At 35.4% G+C, this 15,762-nt stretch overlaps 1 protein-coding gene across 1 annotated transcript in view; it reads left to right on the forward strand.

Moving 5' to 3' along the window:
* Nucleotides 1–15,762, forward strand: part of LOC103603825 (inositol 1,4,5-trisphosphate receptor type 2) — a gene marked incomplete at both ends in the record, with an annotated part of 166,825 nt that overhangs the window by 56,184 nt on the left and 94,879 nt on the right. The window contains one exon of the mRNA XM_008588413.1: nucleotides 114–222. Coding sequence (XP_008586635.1) covers nucleotides 114–222 — 109 coding nt within the window. The remainder of the gene's footprint in view (nucleotides 1–113; nucleotides 223–15,762) is intronic.

The raw sequence follows: 15,762 nt of genomic DNA on the forward strand, positions 1-15,762 counted from the left end.
ATTTTATGTTTCAAAAACATACATCTGGTTTACTTCATATTCTCAAATGATGTTCATATATAGCTTGAAGAGAAATCACTGTTCTTTTTTAAGGTTTAATGTTTTGCTTTAAGGTTGATTAATCACACAAAGAAACTAATGGAGAAAGAAGAAAAATTGTGCATTAAAATTCTTCAGACATTACGAGAAATGCTAGAGAAGAAAGACAGCTTTGTGGAAGAGGTATTTCTTTTTTAATTTTTAGTATTTGAAAATAATGTAAGATTTCTAGAATACTGTAACCTATGAATTACAATAGCCTGCATTCTATATTAATGGTGTATATACTTAAATGAATTATGTAATTTGAGTTTTTATGGTATTCATCTTTCATGTCTTATTTTGAATTGGGAAATTAAGATTAGAGTGGCCTAAATATTTGGTTTATTTGTTTATTTATGTTTTCCATTATGGCTTCAATGGACCAAATGACCTTTTTAAACAATAAGTGACTGAGATTCATTATTTAGATTTTGTGTAAAGTTCTGCTGTATATTGAGAATGTCTATGCATTTTGGCATATATTGATTTTTTTATTGTAAATATGTATATGTTATTTCCAATACTATTATGCCACGTATTATAAAATAGTAGTTCTTTTTATAAATGGAATAGTCAGTTTCTATTCTTAACAATATTAAGTATTATACAGATGGTTTTCAGGGAAATATCAACTTACAGATAATAATTGTTGGTCTTATTAAAAATGACAGCTCTGGCACTCATTAAGAGATAGCTAGCAGCATATTTAATACCCAAGGTGATACACTTAAATGTAAGATATAAATCTAGAGAATTTTTTTTAAGCTAGCTATCTATACTTTTAAGTTAGGTATCAAACAAAATTTATACTATGCTTCTTAATAACTTTTTGTTCTGTTTCTATAAATACTAATCATCTGAAATTTTTAAAAATGGAAGGATTTCATTTTATTTATAAATTTATATATGTGCTATCTAATTCCAAAAAGGTTTTTGTTTTTTTAAACACATTTCTGTAGAGAAGAAATACACTGAAATCCTGGATATTAACAGAAGAGGCATTGCTTCAAAATACTCCGTTTGAATCAGATGTTTGTTTCAGTAATCAAAATGCCTTCTGCTTTATATTAGTTATCTTTAGCATTTAAACTATGTTTGGGAAACCAATTATTGAAATAAAGTTCATTGATGCAATTTTAGCAAATGTTTCTCTGACACAGGACTCCAGAAGATTCTTATAAGTTTGAGTGTATGGTTTGCTTTTAAAAATGGTAAATAGAGTTCCTTGGGACTTTTTGTTTTCTTTCTATGATTCCTTAAAATGTTGCTGTAGATTATTTGATTTTGATGAGGTACTAGATCCTAAAGTAGAAAAATGGGGTAAATATAATTGTTTGACCGTGGGTGAGGTTTACAATAATCATGTCTTGTGTTTAATAGGAGATACATGAAAGACTTCCAATTTCATGTAATAGATTATTATTGAATTACTCTAAAGGAAAATAAGAAACAAATCAAGTAAGATTTTACTTTGACTAGTCAAGAATATTTAGTTTATCTCCCAAACCACTCTAAAATAAATCATCTGTTTTTTTCTTTTTCATTCCCACTGCTATCACTAGTTCAAACTTTCATTATCTATTGTCTAGAAAACTCCAGTAGTCCAGTCCCCTGACACCTCCTTGAAGGAAGGTGGGACTGGTGTTTTCACAACTCCAGGGGGTAATAGAGATGATGTGAATGGCATCCCCAGGACAAGCCCTCTGCGAAAAGTTAAGATGACAAAGGCTGGTTGGGGTCATCCATTTAGTCACCCAACACATATTTTAATCAACTATTAAGTGCAGGTTATTGTGCTTGGCCACTGGGGATATGGAGATGAATCACCTAGCTTGCCAGAGGCCACCAAGGGGTACAGTTCACTAGTGGACTCCTGTGATAATCTAAACAAGAGCTCATGAGGGCCTTTCAGAAACCTTCAGGGGCTCTGCACTGCCTTGATGTTCCAGGCTTTCCATTTATCCCCTTCCCTTTTTTTCCCTGCCCTTCTTCATCTATTACCTCCAAAAATCTGTGTTACTCAGTGTGCCTATAATGTATCCCAGGCTTTTCCTGTCCTGAATGTTGCTACATCTGTAATCATAGATTGCTAAAATCCAAACAAGCCTCAATGCCCCCACTGTTATCTTTGTGGAGGAGCTAATGGTTAGTACTTATTCATCGTTCTGGCAAGTGGCAATTACTTTCTCAATAGAATTACCAGAAGACTTCCTGCCTCTCTTTTATGATCCTTTAGTTTTTATCTGGATATTTAGTGCAAACTCCTTGTCTTATAGATGTCACTGAGTCTCAGAGAGATTATGTGATTTGCCTGAGATCACACAGCAAGGGCCAGAACCAGGGCTTAAATTAGAACTTCTTCCTCTCTGCCTAATCTTATTTTTTACTTCACAACTCACTTTTACAAATTTTGTGTACAGCTATTAAGAAAAGTCAGTATACTTTGCCCAGCAGGTTTTTAGCTCCACATTTTAAGACAGAGGCAGACAGAATATGACAGAATATAGCAGCCAAAAAAGGTAAAGTTTTATATAAACCCCTAAGAAAATATTAAAGATGGGGGAAATGTAGTTATTTAAGAAAAAAGAAACCTGAAAAGGGAATTATAAGTACCTTATTTCTTAATTTCTTAGTTGTCTTATTTCTTAATTTCCAGGTCTACTAATGACAGAATAAGAAAAAATTATAGCTGAAAGAATTCTATCTCTTAGACAACCTGTTAATTCTAAGTGTTTTGAAATGAGAAGCATTTCTACTAGTGGAAGCAGAAAACTTTTTTTCCCCGCAGGAAATTTTAAAGAAAAACATCTTAGTTCTAGAACAATTCAAAAACCTACACTGGGAAAAAGACAGGACTAGATGATCTCCACGTTGTCAGCTGGTCCTTCTTAAACAGCTGGTGCTCAGTTTTCCTTGCCAGTGGAGGGGAGTTGAATGACTCACCAGTCTGGATGAGATGACATTGGGCAACAGATTCAGAAGTGGTCAAAGCTACTATGTACAACTCATGGTGGTCTTTAACAAGAAAAAACCCTGGTTTTCAGTAGTGGGATAGTAGGTGGCTATGTTTTCATGATTGTATTAGTTTCCTATTTACCAAAAATTTAGTGGCTTAAAACCACACAGGATTTGTTACCTTACAGTTTTGGAGGTCACAAGCTTAAAATGAAGGTGTCTCAGTGTTGTGTTCCTTCTGGACACTCTAGGGGAGAATTCATTTCCTTGCTTTTTCTAGCTTCCAGAGTCCTCCTGCATTCCTTGGCTCATGGCCCCATCCTCCATCTTCAAAGCCAGCAGCATAGCATCCATCTTCCAATCTCTCTCTCTCTCTCTGTCCCCCCTTTCCCCATTGTCACATCTACTTCTCCTACTGTGACACTCCTGCCTCCCTCTTTTAAGAACATTTGTAATTACTTCAGAACCACCTGGATAATCCAGTATTATTCTTTCTATCTCAAGATCCTTAACTAAGTGATATCTGCAAATTCCCCTTTTCAATGTAAGGCAACATGTTTATAGGTTCTGATGACTAGCCAAGAGATCATGAGGGCATGGGCGTCTTTGGGGAGAGGCCATTATCCCACCTACTACAGTGATCCTTTTACTGACAGTGAGAAATGACATTTAGATGCAGAGTTTACCTGTAGCTGATTAAGATTACTATGTGGGGCAATTTAAATATGAATGTATATAACAAAAAGTTCATTGAATTTATGGCATTTTGTTGTTTTTCAAAATATGTTAAAATATTTTTCTATCTTTCACCATTTCTAGGAACTACACAGAGCAGGTAGAGTTACCTCCACATTGCAAATGTGGAAAGAGAGACTCAGACAAGAGAATTGTGTTCAGTCACATAGGTCACCTAATACCCTGCTGTCTAATACCTAATCAGCTAGGTTTCTACTAACTGTGTACTGAAGCATTCCCAAGAGATTTCTCAGAATAAATCAAAACAGAAACCTCACACCAGGGTTTTTAACACTAGCTATCCTAATATTGCATTTGAGACTCTACCTATTTAAATTTAAAAGTTAGCTTAAAAGAAAATTTCTGTTTTCATTTCCTTAGTTTGTGAAACCAGAAGAGTGTGTGTGTGTGTGTGTGTGTGTGTGTGTGTGTGTGTAGCTGGTAAAAATTTAAAATAGGGCAATGAAACATGAATTTGCTTCATGGTTGAACCAAATGCTCTTTAATTTTCATCCGTGAGATTCTAAGATTTCTGATTTTGTTAGTCTTCTCTGTATGATATGTTAAGGAAATATATTAAGAATATATGATGCAATTAAATTTTATATGGTATTTAGTCAATTATTTTTTAAAGTTTACAATTCCTAAATTAATTATACTTAGGAATATTCTTCCTTGTTTCATGTTCCTTAGTGTGTGCCTAAAGGGCTGAGAGATGAGACGTGGGTGGACAACATCTTAAAGATTCTTGAAAGAATAATATAAGTAAATTAAAATTTAATTTTCTGTTAGGTGATATGTGAAATCATTTAGGGATCATATAATGATTTAATTTATGGTACTTATTTTTATTGAAGAATAAATTGTGTATATTAAGTTCTTAAGGGGAAAAATTACCTAAGTGAGTTATAGAAGAACTCCATAAAAGTATTGTTTGTTCAGGTGATTGTGACAGAAAGGCAAAAATTTACAAAGCCTATAACTTTAACAACTTTGAAAGCTCAACATTCCTTTGATATGGGTCATCTTTTAAAGGCCTTTTAAAGGAAACAGCAGTAAGCTTTTTTGTGCTTTAAAAAAATATGTATGTTGGAAAATTTGGAGAGGGAAAGAGAAGAGAAAAAATGTTTAAAAATGGCTTTAGGGCAGTATGATTTCTGGTGTTCTTTATCCTTAAAGCCATTTAGTTCTCCTCCTCTTATTTCCATGATCTCTCTGCCATGAAGAAGAAATAACTGGTGGTATATGTGTGCTGTTGAGCAGAGTAGCTTAGTTATAGCACCATAGCTTTGTTTTGTGTATTTAATGATATTTTAGGTCTAGAAATGAGTATAGGTTTGCCTGAGGTGGTAGTGGAGGTAGAAAGAGCTAATGTGGATTGGACAGAGATGGGCTGATAGGAGTGGGGCAGGAAGTAAGGATTGTGCTTAGAGGATTGGTTTGGTTGTAAGGATTTTTTTCTGGTTAATTTCCATCATCTTTTACTCTTCAGTATACATTTTCATTAAGATTTATAGAGCGTTACAAATTATATCGCTCACAAAAAAAAATATAAATCATAAAAAGTAAAGATGTCTGTAAGATCTGATCCTAAATATATAATAAAATTCATAGCTTTTGTACTGTAGAATTGGAAAAGATATGAGTACTGAAAACTGATAGCCTGTAGAACTGGTAATTTAAAGTCACTATCTTTATATTGTAGTCAAAGAAGTTGACCTATTTAGAATGCTAGCCATAATTTCCCCTCTGAATATATATTTCTATCTACTTTTAAGTTACATTGACATATATAAAATCTACAGGACAACAAAGATCTTTAGTAAAGTTCAATATTCTTAAAATGTTCAGATTTAAAATACCATAATCCATTAAAATATTATTGCAAAAGTTTTAGAAACTGCCTCTGTAAAAGGTATGGTATGGTTTTAAGCACTGATTTTAAAAAATGATAGTAGCTACCATCTATTAAGAGTTTACTGTATCAGACATTGGTCCTTCAACCCTATGCCATAGGTAGTATTACTACCACCCTTTTACTGATAAGGAAACTGAGGTACAGAGAGTTTAAAGTCACATGTCTAGTAGTTGGAAGAGAGCTGGGCTTGCAACCTAAACATTTTGGCTTCTGAGCTCATGCTGTTAACTAACATGTTAGATCTAAACAGATTACTGGATTTATTATCACAACTCTTTTATTTTTCTCAGATATACAACTAAATAAAATGAAAAGTTCTTTAATCTTATTCTTGTTAAAATTTGCCTAAGTGTGTACTGGAAAGCATCAACTGTTTATTCAGTGAGCTGCTAAGGAAAGGCAAGGAAATTTTGGACCAAGTTGATTCGGAACAATATGATGTGCAAGAGCTGCGGAGATTTTTAGTATTTATTTTTACAGACCTACTGATTAAGATCAGAGCCTCCCAGCTCCCATCCTGTCACCGTGGTCTGAGTTGTTAGTAACCAGAATATTAGCTATTAAAGTTCTAAATAATATTTTGTGAGATGACTGTAGTAGATAGCCCCTTGTGGAAGTGTGGCATTCAACAAACAGCATAGCATCTAACTGAGAGCTGTGATCTTTACAAATGCCCAAGTGGAGAAGGTGATATTTACACTTTGAACAACAATAGCAGACAGTGGCTTCTTAATTTGAAAGTTGATATCTGGAGTGATGTGATATAAAAATCTTTAAGAAATGATGCCTGGAGTTATTTTTAAGACATTCTCCATACTTTTTTTTAACTCTTAAATTTACTATCACCCGAGTTAAAATAATTTATTATTTTCCTAAGCAGGAAAGAAAAATCACTGGAGCTAATCTTTTATTCGTGATTTGGAAGAGCAGTAAAAAGAATGTCAGAATTATACCAAGCAACTTAACTCCTACATCAATTATGCATACCTGTCAGTCCCAGCAGTAATTGCATTGTTGCAAATTTGTAAATTGTATCAAGCTCCTGTTATTGTAAGAATCTGTGCAGAATACTTGCCTTCTGTGCATATATACTCGGTTCACATTCTAGCGGTCAAATAAACAAGTTTAAGTAGAAATGCTACATACAGTGCATTGTAGCTTAAGTATTTGATAATAACTATTTTATTAAGGGAAATAAATTTCAGTTTTAGTACAGCTAAATTTTGTGGTATTTCTTATTAAATGCATTTTAGAGGTGAGTGCAATTATTTTTTGCAGTGTAAATGTTCTAATGTTTTAAATTAGAAACAGTAAACGATGTTACAATGTGTGCCGTCTTCATCTTTCCTGCATACATGTTGCGTGTGTGCACACACGTGCGTGTTGTGTTTTAACTAAATAGATGGAAACGACAATGTCTTCATGTCGTCTTACTATAAAAGATGTTTTAGAAACATAATTAATATATTTTTCCCTTTTGGAATTTATATTTTATATTTTCATATAGGTGAAAAGATTTTGACCATTAATTAAAGGAGGCAGACAAGCAACAGTTGCTTTTAGGAATTTACTCTGAAAAGAGTAAATTGCTGGGCTGGCTTGGTCACTTGTTAGACCATAAAAGTGATAAGTTTAGCAGATTTAATATAGTCATTGTAACCTCATTATTACAAAAAGTTGCAGTTCTTAACTGTGCCTTTCCTTTACTTTCCCATTTCAAAATCAGACACAATAACACTCGTTGCCTAGATGGCTTTTGAGATATGCTATGACTCTTTAGAGATTTATGACTAAAAGGTCGTAATGAAAATATTACCTGTATTCAGAAAGTAGCTACCATTGATTGTCTCCAATAAGTGTAAAACATTTGGTAGCTAATGATTATAGGTGAAGGATAACATTAAAAAGCAAAAGGGAAGAAAAAGAGAAAAGAGAAGAGAATAAAGAACTAAAAGAAAAAAGCACTAAAATTAATGTATTATTAAATTAAGTTAATCATTTTTACCATAATCTAACCTAAACCCTTTTCCAGGAAGCATTCTGTGATTAGCTTGACTCCATATTATCCTAGTTTGCAATCACTTCAGCATTTATAAAATCATATTTGTCTTATTAGTATAGACCTTTTTATATTATGCCTTATGAATGTTTTCTTCAGTGTGTTCTGTTATTTTAAATAAGTTAGAAACTCTTTGAGGACAGGTTTGATAAGATGAATAATTACCCAGAAGGCCTTTCACTGCTGAGATTCTAAGCGGGCACAGTTCTGAATTTCTCTCCAGTCCCAGTCCATGCTCCACAAAATGTGTGGACTATGTGAGGGCAGAGACTGTTGATCTTATTCAGTGAAGTATTGTCAGTTGTCCAGCATTGTGAACTGCACACAGTTGTTGCTCACTACATGTTTGTGAACTGACTGACTGACTTGCACACAGTGCATATAAATGTTACTGACGGTCTTCAAGTATGACACACTGGCCTTCACTAGTCGTGTGTAAGAAGTAGATTGTAGAGGTATCACTTCAGGTTCTGTTTTGTATGTAGGAAATGGCAGGTTTCTTTACACTTGATGCACCTGCAAAGCTGGGCCAGCAGCAGAGAGCCACAGCACAGGGCTGATGCAGGAGACAACCTTGCAGAAAGCAACATGTTCAATGGGCTGTTGGAGTCTTTACTTGGAGTGTGGCTTAGAAGGCAGAATGGGAGGAAATAGGGAATTCCCAGACATTGTGCACAGTAACAGTGGCAGCTCAGCCAAGTGAAGTTAGAGCAAAGGATGACCAGATCTGAAGGCCAGCAAATGGGGAGGAGGCCAGACACTGGATGTCTGTTGCAGGAAGGGCTCCCTTCCCTGCAAAGGGACCTGGTAAGAACAAACAAGTAACTCAGGCCACAAGAGCAGCAAAAATACCATGAAGGCTTTGGACAAGGAAAGAGCCTGCTATAAAACCAGAGGAACGTGAGAGCAATGAGGGCTCTGGAGAGAGGCTGAGGTCCAGTCATCCGAACTAAGATGCAGAGTTAGTCAGATTAATTACAGTAACTAGCTGCAGAGTCTACTAACTATTGAACTCAGTCAGCATCTCCTACCACAAGAAAAAATGGGTGTTTGGAACTGCTCTGTGCTGTTAGGGTTGTAAGGAGAAAAAGTGATATAAAAGCTACGGAGCAGGTTGGGCCTGATACATTTTACTGTTTCTATCAGACATATTAATTCTTGGGCTCACAGAGGATATACAACCTGGTGCGCGAGGCACTAACACCACGTTATTGTTATTTTTTAACTGTTGTTGATTGTGCATATCTAGAGAACCTATTTGCAAGGTAACAATGAGTCTGTGTCACTTGGAGCCTCACAATTACTCTCTGAGGTAGGATTGTATTATTTTTAATCTCCATTTTATAGATAAGAAGAAAGGCACACAGAGAATAAAATGACCTGCAATAATCACATGCAACTGGTAGGGCAGGAATGTGAATCAAAGATTTCTGGTTTTACTATCTGTGATGCTTCTCCACATGATAGTGAATTAAATAATGCTGGTGAAAAGAAATGATAATGTGAATTTGGTTTCAGTTTTTCATGCCACTTCTTTCGGACTTCTTCCTTTTGATACCTCTAGAAACCTGAAGGTCAAGCAAATATTTAAAAAAAAGGGGGGGATAAATATATTCTCATCCCACTTTCATGTATATGCCCTGAATAATAGTAAAACTTTTATTTTGTTTACTATGTTAATTGTTAATTCATTTAACGCTCACAACAACAAACTGGGGTATTTCAGCACAGAAAGGTCAAGAAACCTGCCCAAGGTCACACAGCAAAAAATGGTAGAGCTGGGATGGAAACCCAGGTGGTCTGGCTCTGGAACCCATGTTTCCAACCACTACAAGATATTGTCTTTCAATCATTTGTGAAATCAACTTACAAAGCTGTAGGAGTTTCATGCATGGCTGCCAGAGAAAAATTATTTTCTTGTTTAAAATAACATGAACCACCTTAAGAGATTTCTTCTTGTGTTTAATGATTTTGAACATGTATCATTTACTGATTTCTTCAGAGTAGGCTTCATTTCTGCGTATTCCATCTGTTGCTTAAAAGTCGTAAGCATTTTTGGATAAATCTTAGTTGCTTAAAACAAAACAACATATAACATTTTGAACATTTGGAGTTTGCTCAGTGGAGTTGTTAGGTTTATCTTTTCTCAGTTGTATCTTAGCTTTTGGTTGAGTTTTTAATTAAAACTCAAATTGTAGACTATGCTACTTATGCAGTCCCAGAGTAACAGAATAGGGGAAACACATGTGATATGGTCACAAGCACAGCATGGCGGCTTGGTATAAGAGCCTGTGGCACAAAATAATCTAAATGAAGATACGTGGACCATTAAAATCAGATCAAATGCTGATAATTCATATCAGACAGATGGAATGATGTTGAAAGTACTAATTCGGAGACATGTGCTTACAGAATTTCCATCACAGGTATTGAGTTAATTTCATTTTCTCTCACAATGCCAGAGTATAGGAATCAGGGAAGTGCTTACCAGAAGGTAAGTGGTAACCAAACAATAATCGCACACTCGGGTGTATCTTTGAGAAGGATGCATTCTTTAGGATTCTCACCATCTACCACTGTGGTGCATGCAGCCATTTATTTGTTTATTCGTTCAACAAATAGGTTGCACCATACGTAGAGTTGGCTAGGAGTCCCCAGTCCCCTTGGCAGGGTTAGAAAAGACCTCTGGCTAGTAGGCCAATTCCCTGTCTCTTGAGAGAGGCTGTTGATATCAGTTCCACCATGCTTTACCAGTCAGTGTACAAAATGTAAATACCAAACCCTTCCTGTCATCCCCATGACGTTCCACGTCTCCTTGCCATTTCTCTCTTCCTTGGGCTCTCAATCTCTTCTTCCCCTCTGGAATTCCCTTTCAGAAAGTTCTCCTGTATCCTTATCCTCCTCTCTCAGAGCTCCCTCCACCTTTTTGCTTTACAGGGAGACTCGCTTTCCCCTAAGGTCAGCCTGCTCTCTCAGCAATTCTGTCAGGTGCCATCTCTTTTCTTGCTCATCTTCCATGTGAAGAGGGCTTGTGGCTTCCCATTGTTACTTCCTGGTGGATTCCTATGCCTTCTTTTAAAATCCTTTGCTCCTTTGAGGTTAAGGCCCTCTGACTACATCACCCTGGCATCTGCCAACATCCCAGTCACTCTTTCTCATCCATCCAAGACCTTGGAATGTAGATCACAGACCATGTGTTGACCCATAAACCTGCCATCATCAGGGGTGACTTCAATCCCTGTGGTGTATGTATCTAACACTCTGGCCTCTCCGGACCTTGACCTCTGTGTTTGCACTGACCTTTTTTCTGCACGGTACACCACTCATTTCTTTGGTAACACCCTGTAGGTTTTCATTATGAGGAATTTTTTCTTCTCCACAATTGCTAATTCACACATCTGAACTTGTTGACCCTTACTCTTTCCCATTCAGTTTTCTTGTTTAGCTACATTCGTTACGAGTGTCCTTTGACCTAATCAGAACCACTGACCCCTCAAATGTCCTAATTCCTCAGCTTGCTCCCTTCCTCTCCTTATTAACCTTAGATTTCATAGTCACGAACTCAACGGTTGAGCAGCTATGCAAGACAGGGCACTAACAAACAGTCCTAACAAAACAGCATGGAAGAAGGGAGGGGTTGTTGTCAGAAAATTGGAGTATTGCTGCCAAAAGACAGGGGAAGGGATGTTGGACAGGCTAAAACAACCAACGACCACCCCAGTTTCTTCTGTAAAATCTTGACAGATTGAATTACTTGGATTACTAAAGTTATTTGGCTGATTTTCTATTCATGTTCTTCCTAAATGTATATGCCACTTCTTTCCAAATGAAGCCAGAAGTCTTGGCTCAAAGTTCTCTTACAAAAAAAGCTTCTATTTTGCTATATACACAGGCACTCTGTGTTCTTCCAAATTGAAATGACTGAGGAAATCTTTTCTTAAGGCTGAGAAAAACATATGGACGAAAGTATGCTACTTCTCATCGTCTGTAGCCTCTTGACAAGACATCTGCTACAACATTTTTTGTTCTTGGATCATGGACTGTTGTTTGCCAATTGTTTTCATAAATATTAATCTTTGAATTCTTGACTGACATACAAGTTGTTCTTTTTGGATTCTTCTTTTCGTAATTATATGCACAATCTTTAAATAACTATGCCACAGTAGAACAAAAAAAAAAGATTTTCTTATGAAAAATTCCTGTTTTAAAGTGAGGGCTATGTAATTTCTAATTCAAAAACAGGTGACTTTTTTCTTTATAGTTGAATTCTCCTTCCTTCACTTACCTAAATTTATTGTCATTGGAATGTTTCTGCATTAATTTTTCAAAAAGAAGTCTTTCACTTCAGCCCTTGAAAGAACCTAATTTAAGCTCAAGTTCCCCAATACTTGATTGATTTAGTCTCAAGGTAGATAACTATTCCTTCTTAGTCTGAAAGTATAAACTTTAGAACTGGATCATGATTTTGAACTGGACTACAAATAGCCAAGGTGTTCTGTAATGGCAATTAGCATATTTCCACCAAAGGGTGTTATTTAACAGCTGTTGATAAAGTTTTATTGGACTTTTGTGACCTCTATTGTACTCTAAGTAGCATATATAAAGCATTCTGAGTGCTACATTAAGGATTTTTGGCTCATTTTTATTATGTATGGTAGTCTGATTTATTTTACTGTTAACTCTGGGGATCAGTAATTCAGCTCATTTTAAGTAGTTTCAATTATTGCTTAATTAATAAAACAAATTTTAACCTAAGAATGAAAAGTGCTTCACACAGATACTTGATCAAAAAACCTGTTAGCCAAGAATCATCAGTTTGTGTGAAGCCAGTGATGAAAAACACAGCAAGTGACTAATTTTGAAGGAAAACTATTTGATCACAATGCCATTGTATCTTTTCTTCCTTAGTAAACTACCTGTTCAACATTTAATTTAACCTATCATTTTTTAAAAAGATTATGAAAAAGAAACTCACATTATAAGATTTTGAAAGAGAAGCTCACTCCATTCTCTGGTTTTCATAAGAGATTTGGGTTTTTCTTTTCTTTTTTTTTTTTTAAAGCCAGAATACTCCATTGTTAAAAGAGAATTAATAAATTGGAAAATATAGTAACTCATTGATATGTGATGACATTGTTATTTCTTCAGCTCTATCTAGAATCATGTAAAATTTATATTTACAGTTGAAGAGATTTTTATATGTTGCTATGTTTAAAGGCTATGTCAGGGTTAGGAATTTATCTCACGGTCGAGACCAAGCAGGGTTTCTTTGAGGTCTGTTGGCAATATTATCTCTCTTTTACATCTGCCATTTTCTGAAAGTAAAATGAGATTCACATGTTTGCATACCATCTTGCTGATTCTTGCCAGGGATACTTCCTGGAAAGAGCATACTGAATATTTCTGCAGTACTTCTATTTTAGGGAGAAAAGAGATTATAAAAACTGGGAACTATTCCGTGATGGGGCCCGATGCCTAGGAGAAAATCTTCCTGAAGGACCCACTCCAGGAAGGCCACTGCTGTGACAGCTAGTGGTTCCACGTGGTTAGGACATAGACATGTTGAGCAGTGTCCCTCTGGGTCAGAGATTAGGCACCAGGGAGAGGATTATCTGCAGAACAGCCTGTCCTCATTTGTATGGTATTAGTCAGATAACCAGCATCTATAGAGAACCTGCCTGGTTCTCATCTTCTGTGGGAAGATACAAAGGAGTGAAATGACACCACCTGCATTAGTCGCTAGGGCTGTCACAACAAAGTCCCACAGACTGGGTGGCTTACACATCAGAAATTTATTTTCTCACAGTTCTGGAGGCTGGAAGTCCAAGATCAAGGTGCCAGCAGGGTAGGTTCCTCTTAAGGTGCAGGAGAGAAGGATCCGTTCCAGGCATTTCTCCTTGGCTTGTAGATGACCATTTTCTTCTTGTGTCTTCATTATAGTCTTTCTCTGTGTGTGTTCTGTGTCCAATTTTCTCTTCTTATGAGTCATAGTGAATTGGGGCCCACCCTAATGACCTCATTTTAATTTAATTACCTTTTTAGCAACCTTATCTTCAAGTACAGTTACATTCTGAGGTACTGGGGGTTAGGACTTCAATATATGAATTTTGGGACGGACACAATTCAGTCTGTAGCACCTCAGTCTTTAATCTTCTCTTTGGTAAGACATGTGCAAGTGTTTCCTGGGTATTTCCTGTGCTCATTTTGTTGAGAGCAGTCAGAATGCACTGAGCAGACCGCAGACATCTACAGACAGACTTAGGAAGTTATTCCTAAACATTATTATTTAAATCAGTCTAAACCAACAGAATTAACATAGAAAGAGGGATTTCCTTTCCTTTTGTTTTATATTTTAATGTTCACAGAAAACAGCTGATTGGCATAAAAACTCCAGTGACCCTGAAAATTACATATATCAATGTTGGAGCATAAAGTTGAAACATTATGTAGAGCTGAGTGGTTCTGAAAAATCAAAATGGGAAAATTTGAAAATTTGATAGAATCATGATGATGGTTTTTGGCCCTATACCAACCCTCAAACACATAGTCCGATTTTTTATTGAGCAGTTTTTGACTATGTTTCAACACAATCATGAAGAATTGCATGTTTCAAATATGATCTTTGGAGTTTCCTATTTGCTATAAATTAAAGAATTATTCTGGAATATCATTCTATCAATTTATCATTCTAGTCGGCTCATAGCAAGGTATACACTTAAAATCTTTCAGTGAAAATTGTGCCTTTTCTGGAGGAATGTTTTATACTGTTTATAAGTTTTTGTAAACCATACCCACTTAAAGGTAAAGTGAACTTTGAAAAATATAGCGCGAGCAAGAACACTTCCTTTAGCTCATGATACAGCCAAGCCTCAAGGACTTATTCCTTGCACCTCTATGTGGGCAATAACAATGAAGTAGTAAGTTCTCATTTTAAGAAAGAAAATGACTCATCATAGTATTACTTTTGTAAATATTCTGGTTTATAGAATATTTTTTGATATTTTAAGGCAGCATTTTTTTTCCTTAGGCATAAAATTTTTCAACTTTTGGTATACTTTAAACCAGTGCTCTCATGCTAATAAAAGGAGAATAAGCAGTATCAGAAAAATAAACTTAAAGATACATTCCCAGAGTAATTCCTTCTGTCCTCAGATGAGTAAATATTATCAATCATTTTTGTTTTGATATTGATATAATCTTTTCTAGGAGGTTCTAAGTGATAGTTTACTTCAGTAATGGCATAAAGGGAATTTTCTTGGATCATTCAGATGTACATTTATTCATATAAGTAAATGCAATTAACATGAAGCACAGGACATGGTAGCAGAAAATCAGAGGTGTATGTGAGAAAATAGCCCCTACTAAAAATAAGACAGATACATTATTCCGGAAGTGGGCAGTTTAATCTGCACAAGAATAGCAATCATTGGAGCTTTGCTATGAATGTATCACAAAGCTAAGAAGAGTGAAAAAAATCCTGGAGCATTTTTAAAACCCAGTATTTATACCTGTCTATTACTGAATTGTTCTTAATTTAGTTTTTATTGCAGTTTATTATGCATGACCAGTGTATGTGGTAAATGAATGGTTAAAAATAGGTTACAGACTTTAATGTGGATATCTTTTGTCTAATGGTGTTGTTCACTGCTGTTATTTTCAGTGCATTTATTCAAACGTCTTACACACTTAATGCTGTAGTGTGTCTTACGTGTTTGTACTTCACATTCTCTCAAATATTTCAGTGGCCAGAACACGAGGAGGTACTTTAGGAAGTCCAGTGAACGTCTGTGGTAACCCAAAGGAACCAACCATAGAAATGAACTTGCTTGATACTCAGTTATATCTTTTTTATTACTCTTAATGGTATTTAAGATTAAAAAAAATCACTGTAATTGATTTATTTTACCAAATGCAAATTTATACAGTTGGCATTCACTGGCTATAACCAAACCTAAAATGTTGATAGTTCAACACTAAAAGTGGGTTTAAATTGAATCATAAAAATGTTATAACT

The sequence above is a fragment of the Galeopterus variegatus genome, unplaced genomic scaffold, assembly GCF_000696425.1.
Source record: "Galeopterus variegatus unplaced genomic scaffold, G_variegatus-3.0.2 Scaffold4807, whole genome shotgun sequence".
In the NCBI taxonomy this organism is placed as follows: Eukaryota; Metazoa; Chordata; class Mammalia; order Dermoptera; family Cynocephalidae; genus Galeopterus; species Galeopterus variegatus.